Source organism: Mastacembelus armatus, chromosome 19, assembly GCF_900324485.2.
Source record: "Mastacembelus armatus chromosome 19, fMasArm1.2, whole genome shotgun sequence".
NCBI classification, from domain to species: domain Eukaryota; kingdom Metazoa; phylum Chordata; class Actinopteri; order Synbranchiformes; family Mastacembelidae; genus Mastacembelus; species Mastacembelus armatus.
The window spans coordinates 14806436-14824725 of NC_046651.1; the positions used below are offsets into that span (position 1 = coordinate 14806436).

At 40.0% G+C, this 18290-nt stretch overlaps 4 protein-coding genes across 4 annotated transcripts; 2 read left to right on the plus strand and 2 right to left on the minus strand.

Annotated features, from left to right (window-relative positions):
• Positions 1 to 403: 403 nt before the first annotated feature.
• On the plus strand, positions 404 to 3406 carry gch2 (GTP cyclohydrolase 2). The gene is made up of 6 exons (XM_026315825.1): positions 404 to 1012; positions 1263 to 1372; positions 1625 to 1680; positions 2221 to 2252; positions 2351 to 2435; positions 3021 to 3406. The coding sequence occupies exons 1-6, from the start codon at positions 775 to 777 to the stop codon at positions 3148 to 3150; spliced, it is 651 nt and encodes a 216-aa protein (XP_026171610.1). The 5' UTR covers positions 404 to 774; the 3' UTR covers positions 3151 to 3406.
• Positions 3407 to 4917: 1511 nt separating this feature from the next.
• cript (cysteine-rich PDZ-binding protein) lies at positions 4918 to 6765 on the minus strand. Its single transcript, XM_026315688.1, has 5 exons — positions 6632 to 6765; positions 6417 to 6482; positions 6097 to 6151; positions 5874 to 5977; positions 4918 to 5387 (listed from the first exon to the last, which is right to left on the minus strand). Exons 1-5 carry the CDS (start codon positions 6645 to 6647, stop codon positions 5323 to 5325), a joined length of 306 nt encoding a protein of 101 aa, XP_026171473.1. The 5' UTR covers positions 6648 to 6765; the 3' UTR covers positions 4918 to 5322.
• Positions 6766 to 7092: 327 nt separating this feature from the next.
• Positions 7093 to 9927, plus strand: pigf (phosphatidylinositol glycan anchor biosynthesis, class F). Its single transcript, XM_026314700.1, has 5 exons — positions 7093 to 7442; positions 7999 to 8090; positions 8377 to 8493; positions 8610 to 8718; positions 9579 to 9927. The coding sequence occupies exons 1-5, from the start codon at positions 7215 to 7217 to the stop codon at positions 9690 to 9692; spliced, it is 660 nt and encodes a 219-aa protein (XP_026170485.1). The 5' UTR covers positions 7093 to 7214; the 3' UTR covers positions 9693 to 9927.
• Positions 9928 to 15077: 5150 nt separating this feature from the next.
• Positions 15078 to 17753, minus strand: cox7a2l (cytochrome c oxidase subunit 7A2 like). Its single transcript, XM_026315538.1, has 3 exons — positions 17597 to 17753; positions 15769 to 15903; positions 15078 to 15445 (listed from the first exon to the last, which is right to left on the minus strand). Exons 1-3 carry the CDS (start codon positions 17666 to 17668, stop codon positions 15305 to 15307), a joined length of 348 nt encoding a protein of 115 aa, XP_026171323.1. The 5' UTR covers positions 17669 to 17753; the 3' UTR covers positions 15078 to 15304.
• Between the last annotated feature and the right edge of the window lie 537 nt (positions 17754 to 18290).

The following is an 18290-nucleotide window of genomic DNA, read 5'->3' on the forward strand; positions in this document are numbered from 1 at the left end:
TTCTGTCTGACACCCTAATTCAGTTTGTTAGCTGACAACCATGTTAGGAATGTAAAAATAAAAATGTAAAGCACCAACAGTGATTACAACCTCTGTATTGTATGGAGATGTAATGTTACAGACCTGTTAAACACTAATTAGACTGTTGTCCCCAAAAACATTGTTGTGGGGATAAAAACTTTTTCCCCACAGGAAGAGGACTGTGGATTCTTTTCTTCGACATTATTAAGATCTTAATGCTCAGCATGAACAGGAGGGATGATTAAAGGAATCAAAACCTGTTTAAATATTAATGTGGATATCAGGCTATGGTTTTAAGACATTCTGAAAATGGTGAAATCGACCTTTAATGTGTAAAACTGGTCATCTGCACATCACTCTTTGCTAGATTACTGATTATCGATGTATTTGTATGGATTTTTAGTTTTCAAGACTGGAAAAGCCTTAACAGGCGTGACTGCACAAAAACATGCCTGAGCTCCACGTGGAGTCATGAGCCTGCAGGGCTTTGTAAAAGGCTCGTCTGTGTCTTAGTATTAAGAGTAACAGTTCATGAATGGGGACAGTGGCTAAATACAGTAGTTGAAGTGAAGTGGGTGAGACGCAGGAACATCCGCTGTTTGCAGTGGGAGGGGGTGCGATGCTGACCAACCTAGTGTTTTGACGTAGCCGGTTTAGGCTTTATAAACCCAGTGTCACCGGGAACAGGGGCAGTCTAGCAGACCCGCAGGGCAACTCAGTTTTTCTTCTTCCAGAGTTCAACCTCACTCCGACATGAACGGCCACTGCAACGGAGTCATAGACAGCAAAAAGCGGACCGTGCACCGCAAACACGACATGTCCCGCAACGATGTCGAAGGCAAGTCCTGCTTACCTGCCCTCGAGGCCGCCTACACCAGCATCCTGCGGGAGCTCGGGGAGGACACGGACCGTCAGGGGCTGCTGCGCACACCGCTGCGCGCCGCCAAGGCCATGCAGTTCCTCACCAAAGGCTACCAGGAGACCATCGATGGTGAGTCAACAGGTCCCCCTCTGCAGGCTGCACACTGGAAAATGCTTTGTTAATCATTCACTTCTTTTTTTTAAGCAAAAGCTGCGAAAAGTTTACTTCCAAGTTTTCACATGTTCTATATAATGAACTAAGATCTTCAGGATTTGAACTGTTAGTTTGAAAGAACAAGACAAATGGAGAAAACACAATGTGACTTTTATTTCCCCTGTTTCTAATGACATGTTTAAAATGTGGATGTTTGTTTCCCCAGACATCTTAAATAACGCCATATTTGATGAAGACCATGATGAGATGGTGATTGTGAAAGACATAGACATGTTTTCACTCTGTGAACATCACCTAGTGCCCTTTTTTGGCAAGGTAGGTCCATACCAGTGTGTGTGTGTTGAGACGATGACAAGTGGAGTGTTTGTGTATTCAAAGCAAAATATTAAAACCAACTTAAAAGAAAGAATGAATAACCCTAAACACTGATTGTGCAGGCTTGTGCATGTGCGTCCCATGTTGCTGCTTGTGAGCGGATGTACTGTATGTGTGTGTGTGTTTCATTGCATTTTGAGGTTAACACTGATTATGGGACCTCTGCTCTCATTGGCTGTTGTTTCTCTCCAGGTTCACATCGGATACATCCCCAACAAAAAAGTGGTGGGACTGAGCAAACTGGCAAGGTGACACACACACACACACACACACACACACACACACACACACACACACATCCTCCTGATGTGACAGTAGCTGTATATTTCTGGTGTTAGTACCGGGTGACTGCGTTCTTCTGTTATCTCAGTGCATTGACCTGGAGGCTTAGAGTCTAAGCTCTCTGGCCATCGTCTAGCCCCCTCATCGAGCACACTCACAGACACAAGTCTAAACTCTGCGCTCGAGCCATGAGAAAATCCATTCAGACCTGTGGGAATCGCCAGTTATCATCACAGCCTCTCTGTCTGTCTCCTTTTCTCCCTTCCCTAAATATCGCACCGTCTCTGAAAACACAAACCCAGAATGACAGTAACAATCAGTGCTCGACAAATTCAAAGAATTCACTAGGCTGAATCGTTCACAGATCAAAGATATGATTGGATGGCTACAGCAGAGGGCAGGGGTCAGGGACCGCTGCCAGTCTGTGTTTGTCAAAAGATTAATCATTATTATGCCTGATCTTTTTTCCATCCTCTCCATGTTGCTTGTGCTCTTATTTTCTGCAGGATCGTGGAGATTTTCAGTCGAAGACTTCAGGGTAAGCAAGCAAAGAAGCTTTGCAGCATTTTCTTTCATTTGAGTGGTATTATCTGGCGTATCAACTTTACATATGAGCAATTCTTTTGTTGATCCCAGTTCAAGAGCGTCTGACCAAGCAGATTGCCATGGGAATATTTGATGCTTTGCAGCCAAAAGGTGTAGCTGTGGTTATTGAAGCAGCGTAAGTAACGTAACATTCATCATATGTATTAATTAACCCACAAAGGCAAAATGTGAAGTTTTTTTCTTAAAACAACACAAATCCCTGGTATGAGCAGTAGATTTTAGCTGAAAATTGCTCTAAAATGTATATTACTGAGCAAATTAACTGACTTTCTTACTTTTCAACAAAAGCTACAGCCACAGTCAAACTGGTCACCATGAATATCGATACAGTGGAATCAAATGTTATCTTTTATTCTGTGCATTCTTCTTTCTTCCTAAAACCTGGTACCTACATTACTCACAGTGGAACTGAAACAGTGTGGACATCCGGATGTGCTGTGTTAATAGCCACTAGCACAGTGTTGAGCTGCCAGGCACAAGCAGAGCTGAGTTACACAAGTCTGCTATAACTTGTAATCTTCATTCCCAACCAAGAGCAACTTTTGTCACATATGCAATACTCCTCCAGTAACTCTGTAAAATAACTGGAGTTCCCTTTCAAACACGTTCTTTAGGTCTAAGAATTTCCCCAGACCATGTTCAGGCCACAGTAAATTCTCTAGCTGCACATCTGAGAGGGTGTCTGTATGTGTGTTTTCAGGCACATGTGTATGGTAATGCGCGGCGTCCAGAAGATGAACAGCCGCACGGTAACAAGCACCATGTTGGGAATTTACCTAGAGGACCCCAAAACCCGGGAGGAGTTCCTGAGTCTTTCACAGCAAGCCTAACGCCATTTATTGCCATCCTCCATATACTGCCACACATGTAAAGCTCCAGAGTGGAACAGTGGATCTGCATCTGAGTTTACTTTAAGAAAATGAAAACACCAATAGCAGGAAATATAAAGCTGCTTTTTGATGCAGGATCCAAGCCACTCTAGATGCCACCTCACTGAAGCCTCAAAGATTTCAGTCCTTTTCCTGAAATCCATCATTTGAAATCACTGTGGAGAAAATAAGACAGTCTTTGTGCCTTTGGTAGATATTTTAGTCTTAAACGGCTGTATTGTTGTTGCAAGGTATAAAAACTGAGTGCAATATTGTAATGTGACAGTATTTAATTTTTTTCTGATGGGAATTTTGGTGCTTTTGCAAAGTCGATCTCTGGAAACTATCCTTGATTTATTACTGCATTTGGAGTCCACTGGTTTTAATAATGTAACAATCTGTGTCATTTCTAAATTCATTCACAAAGTCTTTCTAATATATTACATTTTTAAGATACATATCAAATTATATCTGTAGTCCAAATAGTAGAGCTACTGGATGTACTGAACAGATATGTTTTTATCACTGACAACTGTAGCATGTGTTTTCAAGATTCTTTGCTCAAATAAAGGAAATTCACTCATCATGGAGTCAGCAAACTTGCCAGTGGTTCATTGAGGCTGAATGTGCTGAATGCCAACATGTTTATATTGACAATGATGCCATGCAGATGATTAGCAGGCTCAGTGTTTGCAACGTTCCCCACCTTAGTTTGGTGTGTTAGCTTGCTTGCATTTGCTAATAAGTAATACACATTAGGCACGTCTTAGGCTGATAGGATTGTGATTGGTTTCACTGATACTGAATCATAAACCAAAGCATTGGACAAATTAAGCTTTAAAAAGAATAATGATAATCATTGTTGTTTTTACATTACATGCATTTACTGTGACATCACTTATTTTACAGAGTTATCTCTTATTTGGGAATGAAGACTACAGGTTTTAAATAAATGAATTGGGGGGTGTAGACTTAGTGAGAATAGCAGACCTCTGTAACCTGCCCCTCAGCTGTGCTTGAGGCTTGAGCTCGAGATTACGTTAACACTATTAACACAGCACACACGAAGATCCACGTTGTTTGTTTCACCGTGAGTAATGTAGATACCTGGTTTAGAGAAGGAAGAAGGCCTAGAACAATGAATCACATACATCAAACTATGGTGATAATTAAAGATGCAAAAAGTCATTGTGGCCTGTAATGAGAAATTTCAACAAAAAACACTAAATCAGGAATCAGTGTAAATGGGGATAAAATACTGTTCCCAAATGAACTATAACACAGAATAACAAGAGTAAAAAGGCAGTGACATAAGCACACTAGAGGACCCAATATTATATAACCCCTTATAGTTCAGTAGTTGCTTCATCCAAACATTACATACTGTACGTTACCTGTATTAGCTTGAGACCGATGCTGAGTTTGTGCTGTGGTGCAACAGCATAAATCAGTGAGTCAAAAAAACAAGTATGCACACATGTGGCTTAAGGCCCGAGGGAGAGCAAGGCCTTTAAATATCAACGGAGGAGTTTGTGAACTATAACTTCTATGTCTGACAGTTATTGGTGGGTGGAGGTCAATCCTGACAGCGCAGCACAGTTTTCAAATATGATTAAGCCAGAGTAAACCAATTATAGCAGGTATACAGGAAAAAAAATGGGTATGTTGTGCGTAAGTGGCTAAAATTATGCCCTTAAAGGCTTCAGACAGAGGTACAAAACACATATGTACTCATATTGGAAGCTTTAATTCACTCAAAAATACAACACTTGATATATTACATGCAGAAATATTAAAAAGCAAAGGATCTAAGTCTGAGCACTGAATTTGAAATATACAAAAAAATTAGAAGAGTCAACTTGAGCAACAGGTGAACAGGTGGTTCATTGAGACAATGTTACCCTGTGTATGGCCACTGTAAAATGTTCCAGTAGCATTATACTCTGTAATAATCTATAATTTGAGACAAATCCATCTCCAGGTTGCTTTCTTTCACTGAGATGGGACGAACGGTGAAAAGTTATACCTGTCTATTACAGGACATTGTGGAAACAAGACTGAAAAGACAAAAGCATACTTTAGTCTCATTCTCATATCTGTTACTCGAAGAACTGTTCCCAGATCAGCATGCTGTCACACAGATGTCTGTTTGTAGTTCTTGGTGTCCAAAACTTTCTTTCCACACATTGCGCAGATTCCTTGAGAGACAAAAAAGGGGGAAAGAAAGAAAATAAGATGATAAGTGATGATATCATTCAGGTGCTTCTGACCATTGACACTGAATTAAAACAGTCACGTGTTGGGCTGGAGAATCAAAAACAATGACTTAAAACATATAAACCTATAAATCACTGTAAAGCCAAATGGACCTATAGAACTGCTAATAATTCTCTGTAGCCTTATTATTGCAAGCAATGTCTTTCCCATCGTGTAGTCATGTGATCAGTTATTGATTCAAACATAGAGACTGATCTGATGATGTAGTTTATTTTCCTACAGAGAGTTTGACTCCTCTGTGTAAAAATCTCAAACGTGGTTTCCTCCCCACCTTTTGGGTAATAAAACCCGGTCTCTACAATGGTCTTAGTTACTACATGTTAGTCTAACGGAAACAAAATTGTAGCAGAACATAAAACTAATCAGGATTTGGTGCAGTATAGAGTCCAGTGTGAGTGAGTTTATACCTTTCTTGTATGCACAGCCCTGGCAATAGTGTGACCCGGACTGATGCACTGAGCTCTTGCAGATTCTGCAGGTAGCAAAGCCTGTCTTACTGTAAGGATCAAACCTGAAAGAAATATTACAGAGACGCACCAATATGTTTATCAGCTGTATTGGCAGCAGGACAGCTCTGAATGTTAATGTAAAACAATCAGAGTAGATGGTGATATTCCCTCATAAACCCACCTGGCTTTCTTAGAAGTCAGGATCTTGTTTTCATTAAGCTTACGCCCACCACTCTCTGAACAAAACAGGCAGAAATAACTCCATTAAACATCAGCACAGTTAAAATAAAAGACAAATTAGAAAATGTATATAGTAGCCTAATAGTAATATTTTATAGGTGATATAAGAAACAAAATCTAAATAAAATAGAAGAATGTCTCCTGTGGGTCAAAATAATAATAATAGTAATAGTAATAAATAATTGTTTTTGTTACTACCATTTACAGTGATGACAAATTTATATATCACATTAATAGCAAAAACAACAAGGCCCACTTCACCTGTTGTATTCCGTGCTCCATCCTTCCAGGTGTCAGGGGTAATGACCTTACCAAGTTTCTTCTCGCCTGAAACAATAAAAAACAGAAAATATATAGAGACGATTGCTGTTTCTGAACCATAATGTTAGCTTCAGAGGAATAGCCAACCTTCGCTAACAACAAAACCCGTAGGTTAGATCTAAAGATAGAAAGCATCCGAACAGTGTGATACGTACACTTTTCACAAACCATCTTCTTAAAACTAAAGCTTTCCGACGACTGATTAAAATACAACACAAATCTTAGCTAAAGGTTAGCTTGCTCGGGTTGTGTTTGTAAACTTCCGGTCACTTTTCCTATAGTTCGTACTCGCAACAGATTGATTGGTTAAAGATATGACGCTCTCAAATGTTATTGGCTGGTGACACTGTCCGTAAGATAATGTCCTGCTGAGACTTAATTCAAAATAATTTTACACTCGTGAATTATCTTCAAAGAGAAATACCCTGCATCGATATATATCCGCTGAAATAGAAATACCCTGCATAGATATATATACGCTGAAATAGAAATTGAAATACCCTGCATAGATATACATATACTTTTATTGCGAGGCAGACAATGTCCCATTAAATATCAGCCGAAGTAGAACTTTTATTGTGAAGACCAAGCGGAAGTCACTGTTGTTCCATGTTTACGGAAGCTGCATCGATTTACCCATGAATCTAATCGCCTCTGTTCATTCGTTGCTAAATGACATTTCAAAGTCTTTTGGTTTAAGTTCGTTGTAGTTTGGGTATATATAAGTTAAAAAGCGTCATGTGGGACCATGAAATCAAGGCCATGGCGTCGGCTCACGCCATTATCGCCTCCTCAATATTTATGGCGACCGTGGTACCTGCCGTGCTCGTACCGGGCTTCTCGGTGTACGGGGCTCATCTGCTGTGGCTCTACTCGGTGTCCGGTGCTGTCACGGTGGCCAGTGTTGGCGTGTTCTGGCTGCTCGGTGTCACACCGCCCAGCAAGAAACACACGCTGGGCTACAAGGTGACTGCTGGGCTGCTGCTGGTGGCCATATAACTGGGTTTATATGTGGATATTGATTCAATTATTTGCTAATTGCTGCAGGTTTATCTGTCTTCTTTCATTTTAGCTCAGTGGCCGTTGTTCAGGTTAACTGTAGTCGGACATGACAACTTTTTACGCAATAGAAGCGTAACCTGTGCATATTTATTTAGGCCCATAAACCAGTGAAATATATAGACCTGCAAAAGTCATTGCTGATAAATCTGCTGATTATTTTCCTCATTAATTAAGACTATAAAATATTAGAAAACCGAATGATGCCCAACACAGTATCCAAGAGCATAAGCTAACTCTCATCATTTATCTAGTTTTGTCCAAACCCCCTCAAGAAAAGCAGCAAATTCCTGTAACTGTAAGAGCCAGAGGCGTCAAATCTTTGGCATATGTGCTTGAAAAATCACTTCCTTTAAGATTCTTACACATGCAATTTTGTTGGCAGGAACATATTATGTGGAAACGCTTTAAAGCAACCTGGTCAGTCTTTAGCATTAAATTTCTTTTTTTTTTATTTCTGCAGTTGTCTCGGTTCTTTCGTTCCTGTCTGTACTTCATCCTGTCATGCCTGTTCTTCCACACTGTAGTGGTTCTCTATGGAGCTCCATTGATTGAGTGAGTAGCCGGTAATGCTCATGTGCTACATCTGTGTGCATGCATGAGCATTAAAGAGAGGGAGGAATTATACTTATAGTCAAGCAGACATTTAACAAGCGAATAAATGCAGCTTTTATGAGTGCTTGAAAATAATTACGTAGTTTTTGCTCCATGAAATTATCCTATTTGTTAATATTTACTTTCTAAGAAGCTACAAATTCACATATAATTTGTTTGCTATTCTTTGCTGTACGTATTTGTCTGTAATTTGACTGGTGCTGTGAGCCTCTAATTTCTATTTCAGATTTGCCTTAGAGACATTTTCCCTTGCTGTGCTGCTGACGTCTCTAACCACACTGAGGTGTCTCTGTGTCCTCGGTCCTAATGTCCAGGCCTGGATACGAGTGTTCAGTCGCCATGGGTATGCCTAAAATCGTTTTTCTTCCTTCTGCCACATTTTTCATGTGCTTATCTTGTGTGTCACAATTCAGTTGTGTCAACAATTGAGCTGTTGCTTTGCTTGGTCTCTGGCTCCAGGGCTATGTCTGTGTGGGACACCTGTCTGCAGATTACAGTGGCCTGCACATTGGTAGGAGCCTGGGTGGGAGCCTTCCCAATACCTCTGGACTGGGACAGGCCGTGGCAGGTGAGCACACACTAGAAATCCTCTCATACACCAAATTAATACTCTGGGATCTTTATCATCATCATCCTAAATCTTATGCAGAAACATTTAAAACATTTTTGTTTTCATATTCTAAACCTCTGTGGCCTTTTCTGTAAGGTTTCTGCAAGGTGCCCATATGTTCCAAGTCCAATTCACAAAACTCTCTGATGTGTTATGAATTGCTCATTTCAGCTTAATGAATACCTTCCATCTGTTTACGTGGAGGTGCATGTTTGTGTGATTCATTAGCATAATTTACACCCTGAATTTGTCTAATAGGACTACCGTTCCAGCTCTGTGTGTGGGGAAAATTACATTCCCAAAAATTTAAACAGAGTAAGAAGTATTTCAGACCTCTAAGGTTCACAACCTACTGTCATATAGACAGGAATCTTATAAATTAGACAGATCTATCTAATAAATTAGACAGATTAGACAAACTATATATACACAAACTGTGCATGTGGACATAGTCTTTAAGGAGTTTAAGTCAAAAGTAACTCCTCAGACATCCTTCTGTGCAACTTCTAGCAATAATAGATTGTTAAAACAATTACAATTATAATTACAAAAGGAGTTCTCCACAAAATGACAGAAGGAATATTTTAACTAGAGGCAGAAAGGGGTAATTAGAACATAACTCTACATGACATCAGTGCTGTATTTTCCCAAGTGCTATAGACATTCCTCTTTAAATTATTAACGGAACATTAAATAAGTAGAGAGGACGTGTGCTTGTAGGGATGATAGTGCAGCTCCTCTCAATCTGTCATTGCAATGCTAGGGTGTTTGATCACACTTTGTGGCCGTGAATGATCAGACTCACTTGTCTCCTTCAGGTTTGGCCTGTTTCCTGCAGCCTAGGCGCTATGATTGGTTTCCTGACCGGGCTTGTTGCTGCTCCTTCATGGATCCACTATCATCGTAAACAGCTCACCTACAAGTGCAAGTGACGGACAGACACGTTTGTATGCCTGTCTGTGTTTGAATGTGACCACCAGGGTATTATTTGTATACCTGCTGAATTCCTTTATGTTTTTACTTATTATTTATTGGGATCATTCACTCCATTTGCAGCCCTTAGGAAAGATGATTTTGTAACAACACAAAACTTTCGATTATTTTGTATGCATCAAGGCTGGAAATGTTCCTGAAGATTTGTAAATGTATAAAGCATTTCTTCTATAAGTACATACTTTTTTGGATTTTTTTGATTAAAAGGGTTAGAGGTTAATACAAAATTCAGTCACAGCAGTGCTTTGTTTTTTAATAATTGAATCTAAAAAAGCTTAAACCTGCAGGTGGTGCTGTTGGATCATGACTCGTGTGTGTATCTGTGTGTGTGTGTGTCTGTGTTTGTGTTTGTGTGTTTAAATGAAGAGAAGAAAGTGGGACTCACACTCATAATACAAAGTAATCTGTATTATGGTTGGGTGGCCATTTATTGAAAGAGTCATGAGGAAAAGCAAGAAAGTTTTAGATAAAGTGTAAACTTACTGCAGGATATAATTCCACTCTGGGGCACATATACACACACACACACACACACACACACAGTGACACCGTTCTGCACCTGAAGCTGGCTACTGATGAATACTGTTCTTTTTTAAACAACCATTAATCTTGTTCCAACTCTATTTCAACACCCTCTTTCCTCTCCCGCTCTCATTCTCATTCTACCTTTTCACATCCTCAGGCAACCATATTGATTCACTTTCATTTTAGGGACATTCATTTTCCTCCTTTCATGCCGCCCACATCTCTTGTTCTCCCTTGCAGCCAATAACCACAATGAAATGTGCATTTCCTGCATTGCAGTGTCAAATTGCAAAGTAAAGGAGAGATGTTTGTAGACAGACTAAATAACACAGCGCAACTTAACTAAATTTGTACAAGAAATAAAAAAGCAAAATGGGGGGAAAAAGATTAAATCTTGTCATCTTTGCAGTCTGAAATTTGCTGTTTAGTGTTAGTTACTGTGATTGGTGGACAGTTTCAGAACAGCATGGGCAGATCTGTCCATTTACCCCGTCTTTGAACTCTATGAGGCTGTTGCCAGGAAGAAAATAGCCTAAAGGAAAAAGAGTAAATAGGAAAAAATGTATTTTCAGAAATTCTTACAGGGAGAAAGAGAGAGAATTTAAAAGCCTTTTAAGTACCTACAATGGCAATCACTGCACCTTTTTCATCCCTCAATCTCTCTTTCCATCTCTGATGAAATTCAATGTGACCTCAAGCTGTTACCTCCATTCCTCTTGTTCTCTCTCTTCCCTTTTTACAGTTTTCAGCTTTGGTTCTGACAAGCAGAGGAAGTGGGGAGTAGGATCCCTTAGAGAGCAAACGGTGTGATTAAATTGATTTTTCCCTGATCTGTTCTAAATCTCACCCTGATTTCACCTGTCGTCTCCTTGTAATGTGAATTCATATTTTTAGGCAGACAGATGGTTCGGGCATGTGTCTCTTTTAGGCCCTTGAGGTGTTTTTAAATGTGGAATCAAGATACTTTGTTTAGAAATCTGGATTGTGCTACCTTGTCCATGTGCTCTATTCCAGTTGTGTTTGTTTCATCTACAAGACAAGCACAAGGCCATTCATTCAAAGACACAAAGGCTACTGCTTCGCAAATTGCTCTCCTCTTTCAATTCCAGAGAACTTTATTTATTCATTATTTGTTTTCAGGCTATGCTATTGTGGCAGGGCATTGTGAGCAGAGGTAATTTGTCAGTCCCCCTCCACTCCGCTTTCCCCAGTCTTTCCTGCAAGGCTGTTGTCATATCCATTGTTTGCTGTTTGCAGAGCTGTTATGTTTCTGCATTTGTTTCTGCGTTGTTCCTCTGAGGACAGAGAAACAGACAGAGTAGTATGAGCTGAATTAAGGTGCACCCTCTGCTCTCTGTGGTGTATAGTCTGACCTGCATTAAACAGCATTTTAAGGGGAGCACTGAATCTAATGACTACAATTTTAAAAGATTGTCTGAGCGGCATGAACAGAGAATTAACACCTGGCTCTCCAGCTCTATACAGCTTCTTTAGCCTCTTTTAGATTTGACAGCTTGTAAAGTTAATATAACGTCCACTTTAACAGCACTTGTTACATTGATTTTTAGCTGCAGCTGACAGTTATTTTCATGTAGCAGGTTCTGATAATCCCCCATAATAATCTCAGCAACAAGCAGCAGACTGGGAAAGCTGTCTGGGGGAAAAAAAAGGAACTGAAGAGGCAGGTATTTTTCTCAGGAGTTAGTGGAAGCCAAATTACAGTGGTGTGAAAATTGGACTTAGATTTGTATGTTCGCCAGATACTAACATCAGATGAATACTAATGCTACCCTGTGTCTGCTTGATGTGAAAATAGTTTGTGAACAGTAAAGACAGTTTTCAAAACTCGAGGTATGTTGATGGCTGTGTGTCTGTCAGCTTATTTTGACATGTCTCTCTAATGATCAATCATTGAAAAATAAGCTAAAGCCAGAAATAGTTATGTTTAAAGTGAGAAGCTTCAAATCTTCTGATTCTGGCAGACAACACAAATCTGACCTGACTAAATCTTACCAGTATTACCCACAAGGGTCACATCAGTACAATAAAATGAATGCATTCAGAATAATTTGAAATCTGCCATAACAACGACATAGAAAAGATACATATAGCAGCTTTACCCTGATCTGTTATTGGGGGGGTTACAGAGGGAGGTAGTATAACAAGATGAACAAGTGTGGTGTAAACAGCTCCCTCAAAGATGGACTCCTTCGTGTGAAAAGGGATTAAATTTTCAGTATTCTTCCAATAAATCACACCCATCCTCCACATAACAACCTTCTCACATTCTCTTCCTCCCTCTCCTCACACTCCACTTGCTTCCTTCATTTTGTCTCTCCTTTAGCCCCAGTTTCCTGTGTTAACGCCCCCCCCCCCCGGTGTGTGCTTCATTAACAGTCAGAGTGCAGTGTTATTGAGAAGTAAACATGTTGTTGTCAAACTCTTGAGTCTGTCATGTTGGGCCTGAGAGCAACAACAAAAGGATCCATTGTTACTGAGGGATGCTCAAGTGGGTTGTCATGATGCAAGAAGGATGGGGAGGGCAGAGGGGAGGAATTAAGGGGTGCTGAAGGATCCCTCGATGAAAAGCAGGTACAGGATTTATTATCCAAACAAGATACCAGGTGTCTCTCTTGATAATTTAATGTGTGCACATAGTGATTATGTTTACAGAGAAAGGCTTCAGTGGGAGGCCCCTGAATAACAGAGAGAAGTAGCTGAAAAGATAGAGACTGAGGAGGGCACTCCTTGTTGAGACTGTACAAAACCAGGGTTTGTACTTTTGTGTTGTACCTTAAATACAAAGTTTCTGTTTGACCATTGGTTCCCAGTGTGGAGATTGGTGTTCCCTAAGGAATCACTAGGTAAATCTTCAGGGTGAAGATATGAAAAACATTTTTGCACTTTGCTGAGGTGGAAACATTGGTGAATCGATAACACAAAGAGCTATGTTGGAAACACTGAATAAATCATGAGGTACATGAAGTATTTGTTTTAAAAATCAGAGAATAGAAGAAGTGGAGTGATGAGATTATAACGTTTCTCCTGCCATATTAATGTCACCTTAGCCACCTAGTTTTACTTTGGTTGAGGTTTCACTTGTGGTTTTTTAATTATGTCATTTTGTTTCACCCGTTTTCTTCTGCAGTGGTTTATTGGCACAGACTTGGCACCACCAGCTGTTTCATTAGGTACTCATCCATCCATTATCTATACCCATTTATTCCTATTTAGGGTCACGGGGATCTGATGGAGCCTATCCCAGCTCTCTTTGGGTGAAAGGCAGGGGTACACCCTGGACAGGTCACCAGTCCATCGCAGTTCTTTAGGTACAGCTATTTCAAAGGTTTGATTTCTGCCTCCTTTCAGATGCTGAAGAGCTGATTTGACTTGAAACTTTTATGATACTGCTTTATTTTAAAGACTCACAAGTAACCAGTGTAGGCAGAGATTTAGTTAGATTTATATTTTGACTAATCCAATTGCAAAAATAAATAAGAATAAAAAATAGAAACCCGGTATTTAACTGTAAAGGTTAGCCACCATATTCCCTAAGCTGTTTCCATGGTAACAGTCATTGACATCTTTAGATTTAAAAGGAAAATATGGCACAATTAGTGGTTTGTGAATGTGAATTGCCTTGAAACTGTGTACAGCCTATTCTTCCAATGTAAATTCAGTCTTGTTTTAAGGTGTAGCTTCATGGTCCAGGTGTTTTTAATTTGTTTTTCCAGACTACATGATAAATGATTCCTATTCTTAATAGAAACCTGGCACCTTTGTGAAACCAAGAACAAAAACATGTCTAACATTTATTGTACATTAGCCAGTATTTAGAAGTGGTAATCATCACTGTCATCACTCGCTCACATCTGCAGCACACCTGCATGTGAGAATATGTGCTTTGTAAGACTGGATGTTTTGGAGTAAGACATACTTCAAATTATGCATTGTACCTTTTTTTATTAAAGGTATTCATTATTCATTTTTAAATCAGTCATATCATCAATTATCCATTATAAGGTTTTCCTTAGGGTGAGAAGTATTGATGCCATGCCAAAAGGAGGTCCAGTACAGAGTCATAATGACAAATTAAGGTGCCATATTTTAATACATAAGCCTCATGCATGGTCATTCATTTAAAACCAGACTATTTTTTTTAATTCTACAAACATCCATGGAGTTTGGACGGCCTGGGAACCTTTAGGGAAAGAGTATCAGACGTATTCATAAAACTAACGCATCCCTATACACTAAGTCTACAATGCAGTTAGAAAATATTTGGACTGTGATACAATTCAGTTGTTATTAATAAATACTTTTACTTAAGTACAAGATATAAATACTTCTTCCACTATTACTTGTACCTATGGGATTTATGGTAAAACATAATATATGCTAATCAAACACACAGTTCCTGTGTTGTCCACGTCAGCCCGCTCATTTTGCCTGACAGTATCAAATAATGATGCAAAATAGCAAAAACACAAGAGCAAAAAAGCACAAGTGACTGAGATGATCAGTGTTTCAGCAGCTTGATGTGGGACTGCCAACATGTCTGTCTGAAACAATCTCCCTCCGGACTCAGGAGCATCTGGCATCACACCAGAGCCCACACATATAAATACTGTATGAGACAGTATTAGGCCAAGTGAGCAGCAGCTATGTTCCAATCAGGGCGTCTCCATTATGCCTGCTCTCTCACACATGCTTATCACATAGCTCATATGTCATATTTCAATGACATATAATGGACAGTATACAAGCGAATAATAATAAAATAGAAAAACACTTGAGAGCACTTTTTACCTTTGTTTCCCCTTAAAGTTTATTAACGTAGACAACATTTTTTACAAAGAAGACAAACATTATTTTTGTTATCATTGGTGTGATGTCCTGATAAATTCTTATTGAAGAGTCCCAACAGGCAAAATGATGAGGGCAGATGGAGACTGTGAATGTTGGGTCAATAATTACAGCAGCGACATGTCGGAAGTGTTGTAGAAAGATCCTGGGTCCATGTTGGTCATTTATTACTAGGCTGGGCTGCGATGTAAAGAGCCACCAGACAGTAGAGAGCACCTCCGACAGTGAGAGCCATGGTGGTGCGGTACAGTAGCCTGTCGGGAACACCACGCTTCAGATGAACAGGGATACCATCTGACGTCTGTGAGACCAAACAGGTGGGGGCAGACAGGAAGGCAGGGAAAGTTGGAGCAAAACAAGGAAGAAAAAAACAAAGCTGTGAGAGAAAGTACTTAACAACAGCATTTTGTGACAGATTTCAATATTATGAATTGTTTGGGTCAGTTTCCCTGTAACTCTGTCTGTCTTGTTAATAGACAAATTACAAACAAAAGTCTACATGTTTTTAATATATATTATTTTCTAACCGTGGGAACTGGGAGTCTCTGTTAGGAAAAAACTTCCCTCTGTTGTGACTACAATGATGTCTTTTTGTGTTATTATTCATTTTGTGTTCATTATTACCTGGAATAGCCTCTGGAGGTCAGGAACTCTGTTTGCTCCCATATACTCTGCTGTGGCCCCGGCCTCTGACACCATCTTGGTGGGTGTGGCAAAGATCATGGTTGGGGACTCTGCAGGTATAGCCGGCCTCAGACCCTGAACAAAAACCATCAACTGGTCAAAATATTGCACATTACCCTTTTATTATTACAGTTCCTATTAAAACTTTTCACCTCCCCCTGAATTGTCACCATTTATCACCCAATCCACCCCCAGGGACACATGATATCAACAAAACAAAACATAAACTTTGCCATTTCTTTGAATGAGTCTAAGAAAATAATCATTATATTTAATAATGAAGATCTATTTTTCAGACAGTCTATTATAAATGAATAAACCAGAGATAGACTGTGGTGTTAATGAAGTAAAAGTGTGCCTCCTTAATCTCCTCTCACTTGGAGGAAGCTTATCACCCACCCTTGTTTTAAAAATTACTGGGAGACCCATTACCTTCTTAAGGTGTGTGGAGGCAGATAGTGTGGGAGCAGGGAAATGAAAGTGACATATAAAAATGCAGAGGCGTGAATGAAGATTATTTTTACTTGCCATTTAAGAGATGGCTTAACTAGCAGTGATCACAGCAGGAAACCATCTTTATGCATTATACCAGACAAATGCTTCCTTTTCATATCCTGTAGCTGCTCATGTTATTACAGAGGGAGAAGCTGCGTCTTGCACGATGCTGAGGAATAACAAGAAAAGTCCTTCCCAAAACCCTTATCCAACCGGAAGCTCTGCAATGTATGACTAAGTTAATTTTGTGCCAATGTTCTGCCAGTGTTGTGCAAGAGGTTTCCTGCACAGTGGAAATGCATGCCTGTATGCATCCATTCATTATCTATATGAGGCCCCATTTTCTTCCCAACTAAAATGTTGGATAAGTGACTTCTAAACTAATACAGAAGGGTAAATATCTCACCAGCACAGAATAGCAAAAAGGTCACGATATAAATGATACAGGAGCAATAGTAAAGGTCACATCTGGCAGATGGTCTGAGAGGCCACTAAATTTCTAAATTAGCTGTAAAATCACATGAAGGCCAGGTCCACAGACTGAAAATAACCTTTCAGGATAAAGGTTAGATAGTGTTTCTGTGATTAGGCGGTGTATGACCCGACCCGCACCGCACTGCGTGGGAATCACGGGGGCAAAAATAGCCGGGGAGCGGCTGTGCGCTGCGTGGAATAGCAAAACCAACCAGCTGGACTATAACATCAATACCTTCTCGCTCTAAACAGCAAAAATATCGACCGAAAAATAAATCCAACAAAGCTTAAATCTCACATTTGCACGGCTTCTCCGAGTCTGTTATCCAGTGTGGAGTCTTATCCGCTCATCACCGCCCCCTGTGGCCGGAGGCCGCAAATGTTTGACGGTTGACCCGACGGCCACAAGCGGAGCAATGAACCCGGTAAACACACAAAAACAAACGTCGATAAGCGACACAAAGTGTTGGTATGTGTGCTTTAGAAACAAAACTTTAGCTATTGAAAGAGAAAGGACTTTAATAATGATAAGAATGAGGAGAAAATCTGGAACTTCAGGGCAGTAGGACATGTTTCCTTTATGATCTTTCACCATAAACACATCGAGGAACAAATACTAACGTTACATTTGGGCTTTAAGACATGTAACTACACAACCAGCTGCATTTTCACATCTTTAAATTCCTTCACATTCACAGGACAGACTATAATGGCTCGTTATTTAGCTAACACCGTATGAAGGTCATCGCCGTCGGTGACCGACTCGGTCTGTCACCGACACGCCGCTTCCCGGACTCACCTGTGGGCTGTACGCGGCTGTAGGAGCAGACCCCGTCAGTTTTTGGGTAAAACCGCTGAACTTGTAGTACATTTTTACTGCTGAAGGACGGGGAAAGGTGTTACCACAACAAAACCAGCCGGCAAAGGGTCTTCATGCTGCGACCGTCGAGGGAAAGTAACGTTGGAGTTAGGTGTCTGATCGCTGCCTGTGTAAAATACATGTGCCGCGCTATGGTAGACTCACATGGAAAAACTTTTTAAATGATAACACTTGTATCTTCTTAGGAGCTCATTCAGATACTCTGAGCTGTGTGTGGATTTAACTGTGGTAAAAGTAGGAAAATAGGTATATTTGAGTGAAATAACTGAGTCAAGTAACTCAAGCACTGTATGGGTTGTATAGTCAGTCATTTTTCTTACCTTTCTGTTTTCTTACCTTCCCATGTGGTACTTTTCAGTCTTTATTTTTCTTTGTAGTTGTTTACTGCTCTTTCTATCAGTGACATATGAATCAGATGAAGACCAGGTTTCATCTGACCCTTTGTACAATTTTGAGGTACTTGAGTATTTCCATTTAATGGTACTCTCTATTTTAGTGCAATTTCCACTGCACTACAGCTTTTCGTAGTTTATTGTGTTATCGGCAGGCTACTTTACCTTAGGTATAGTATCTGACTGCCTCCTCTATCACTCTGTGTAGGTTTTGTTTGAGA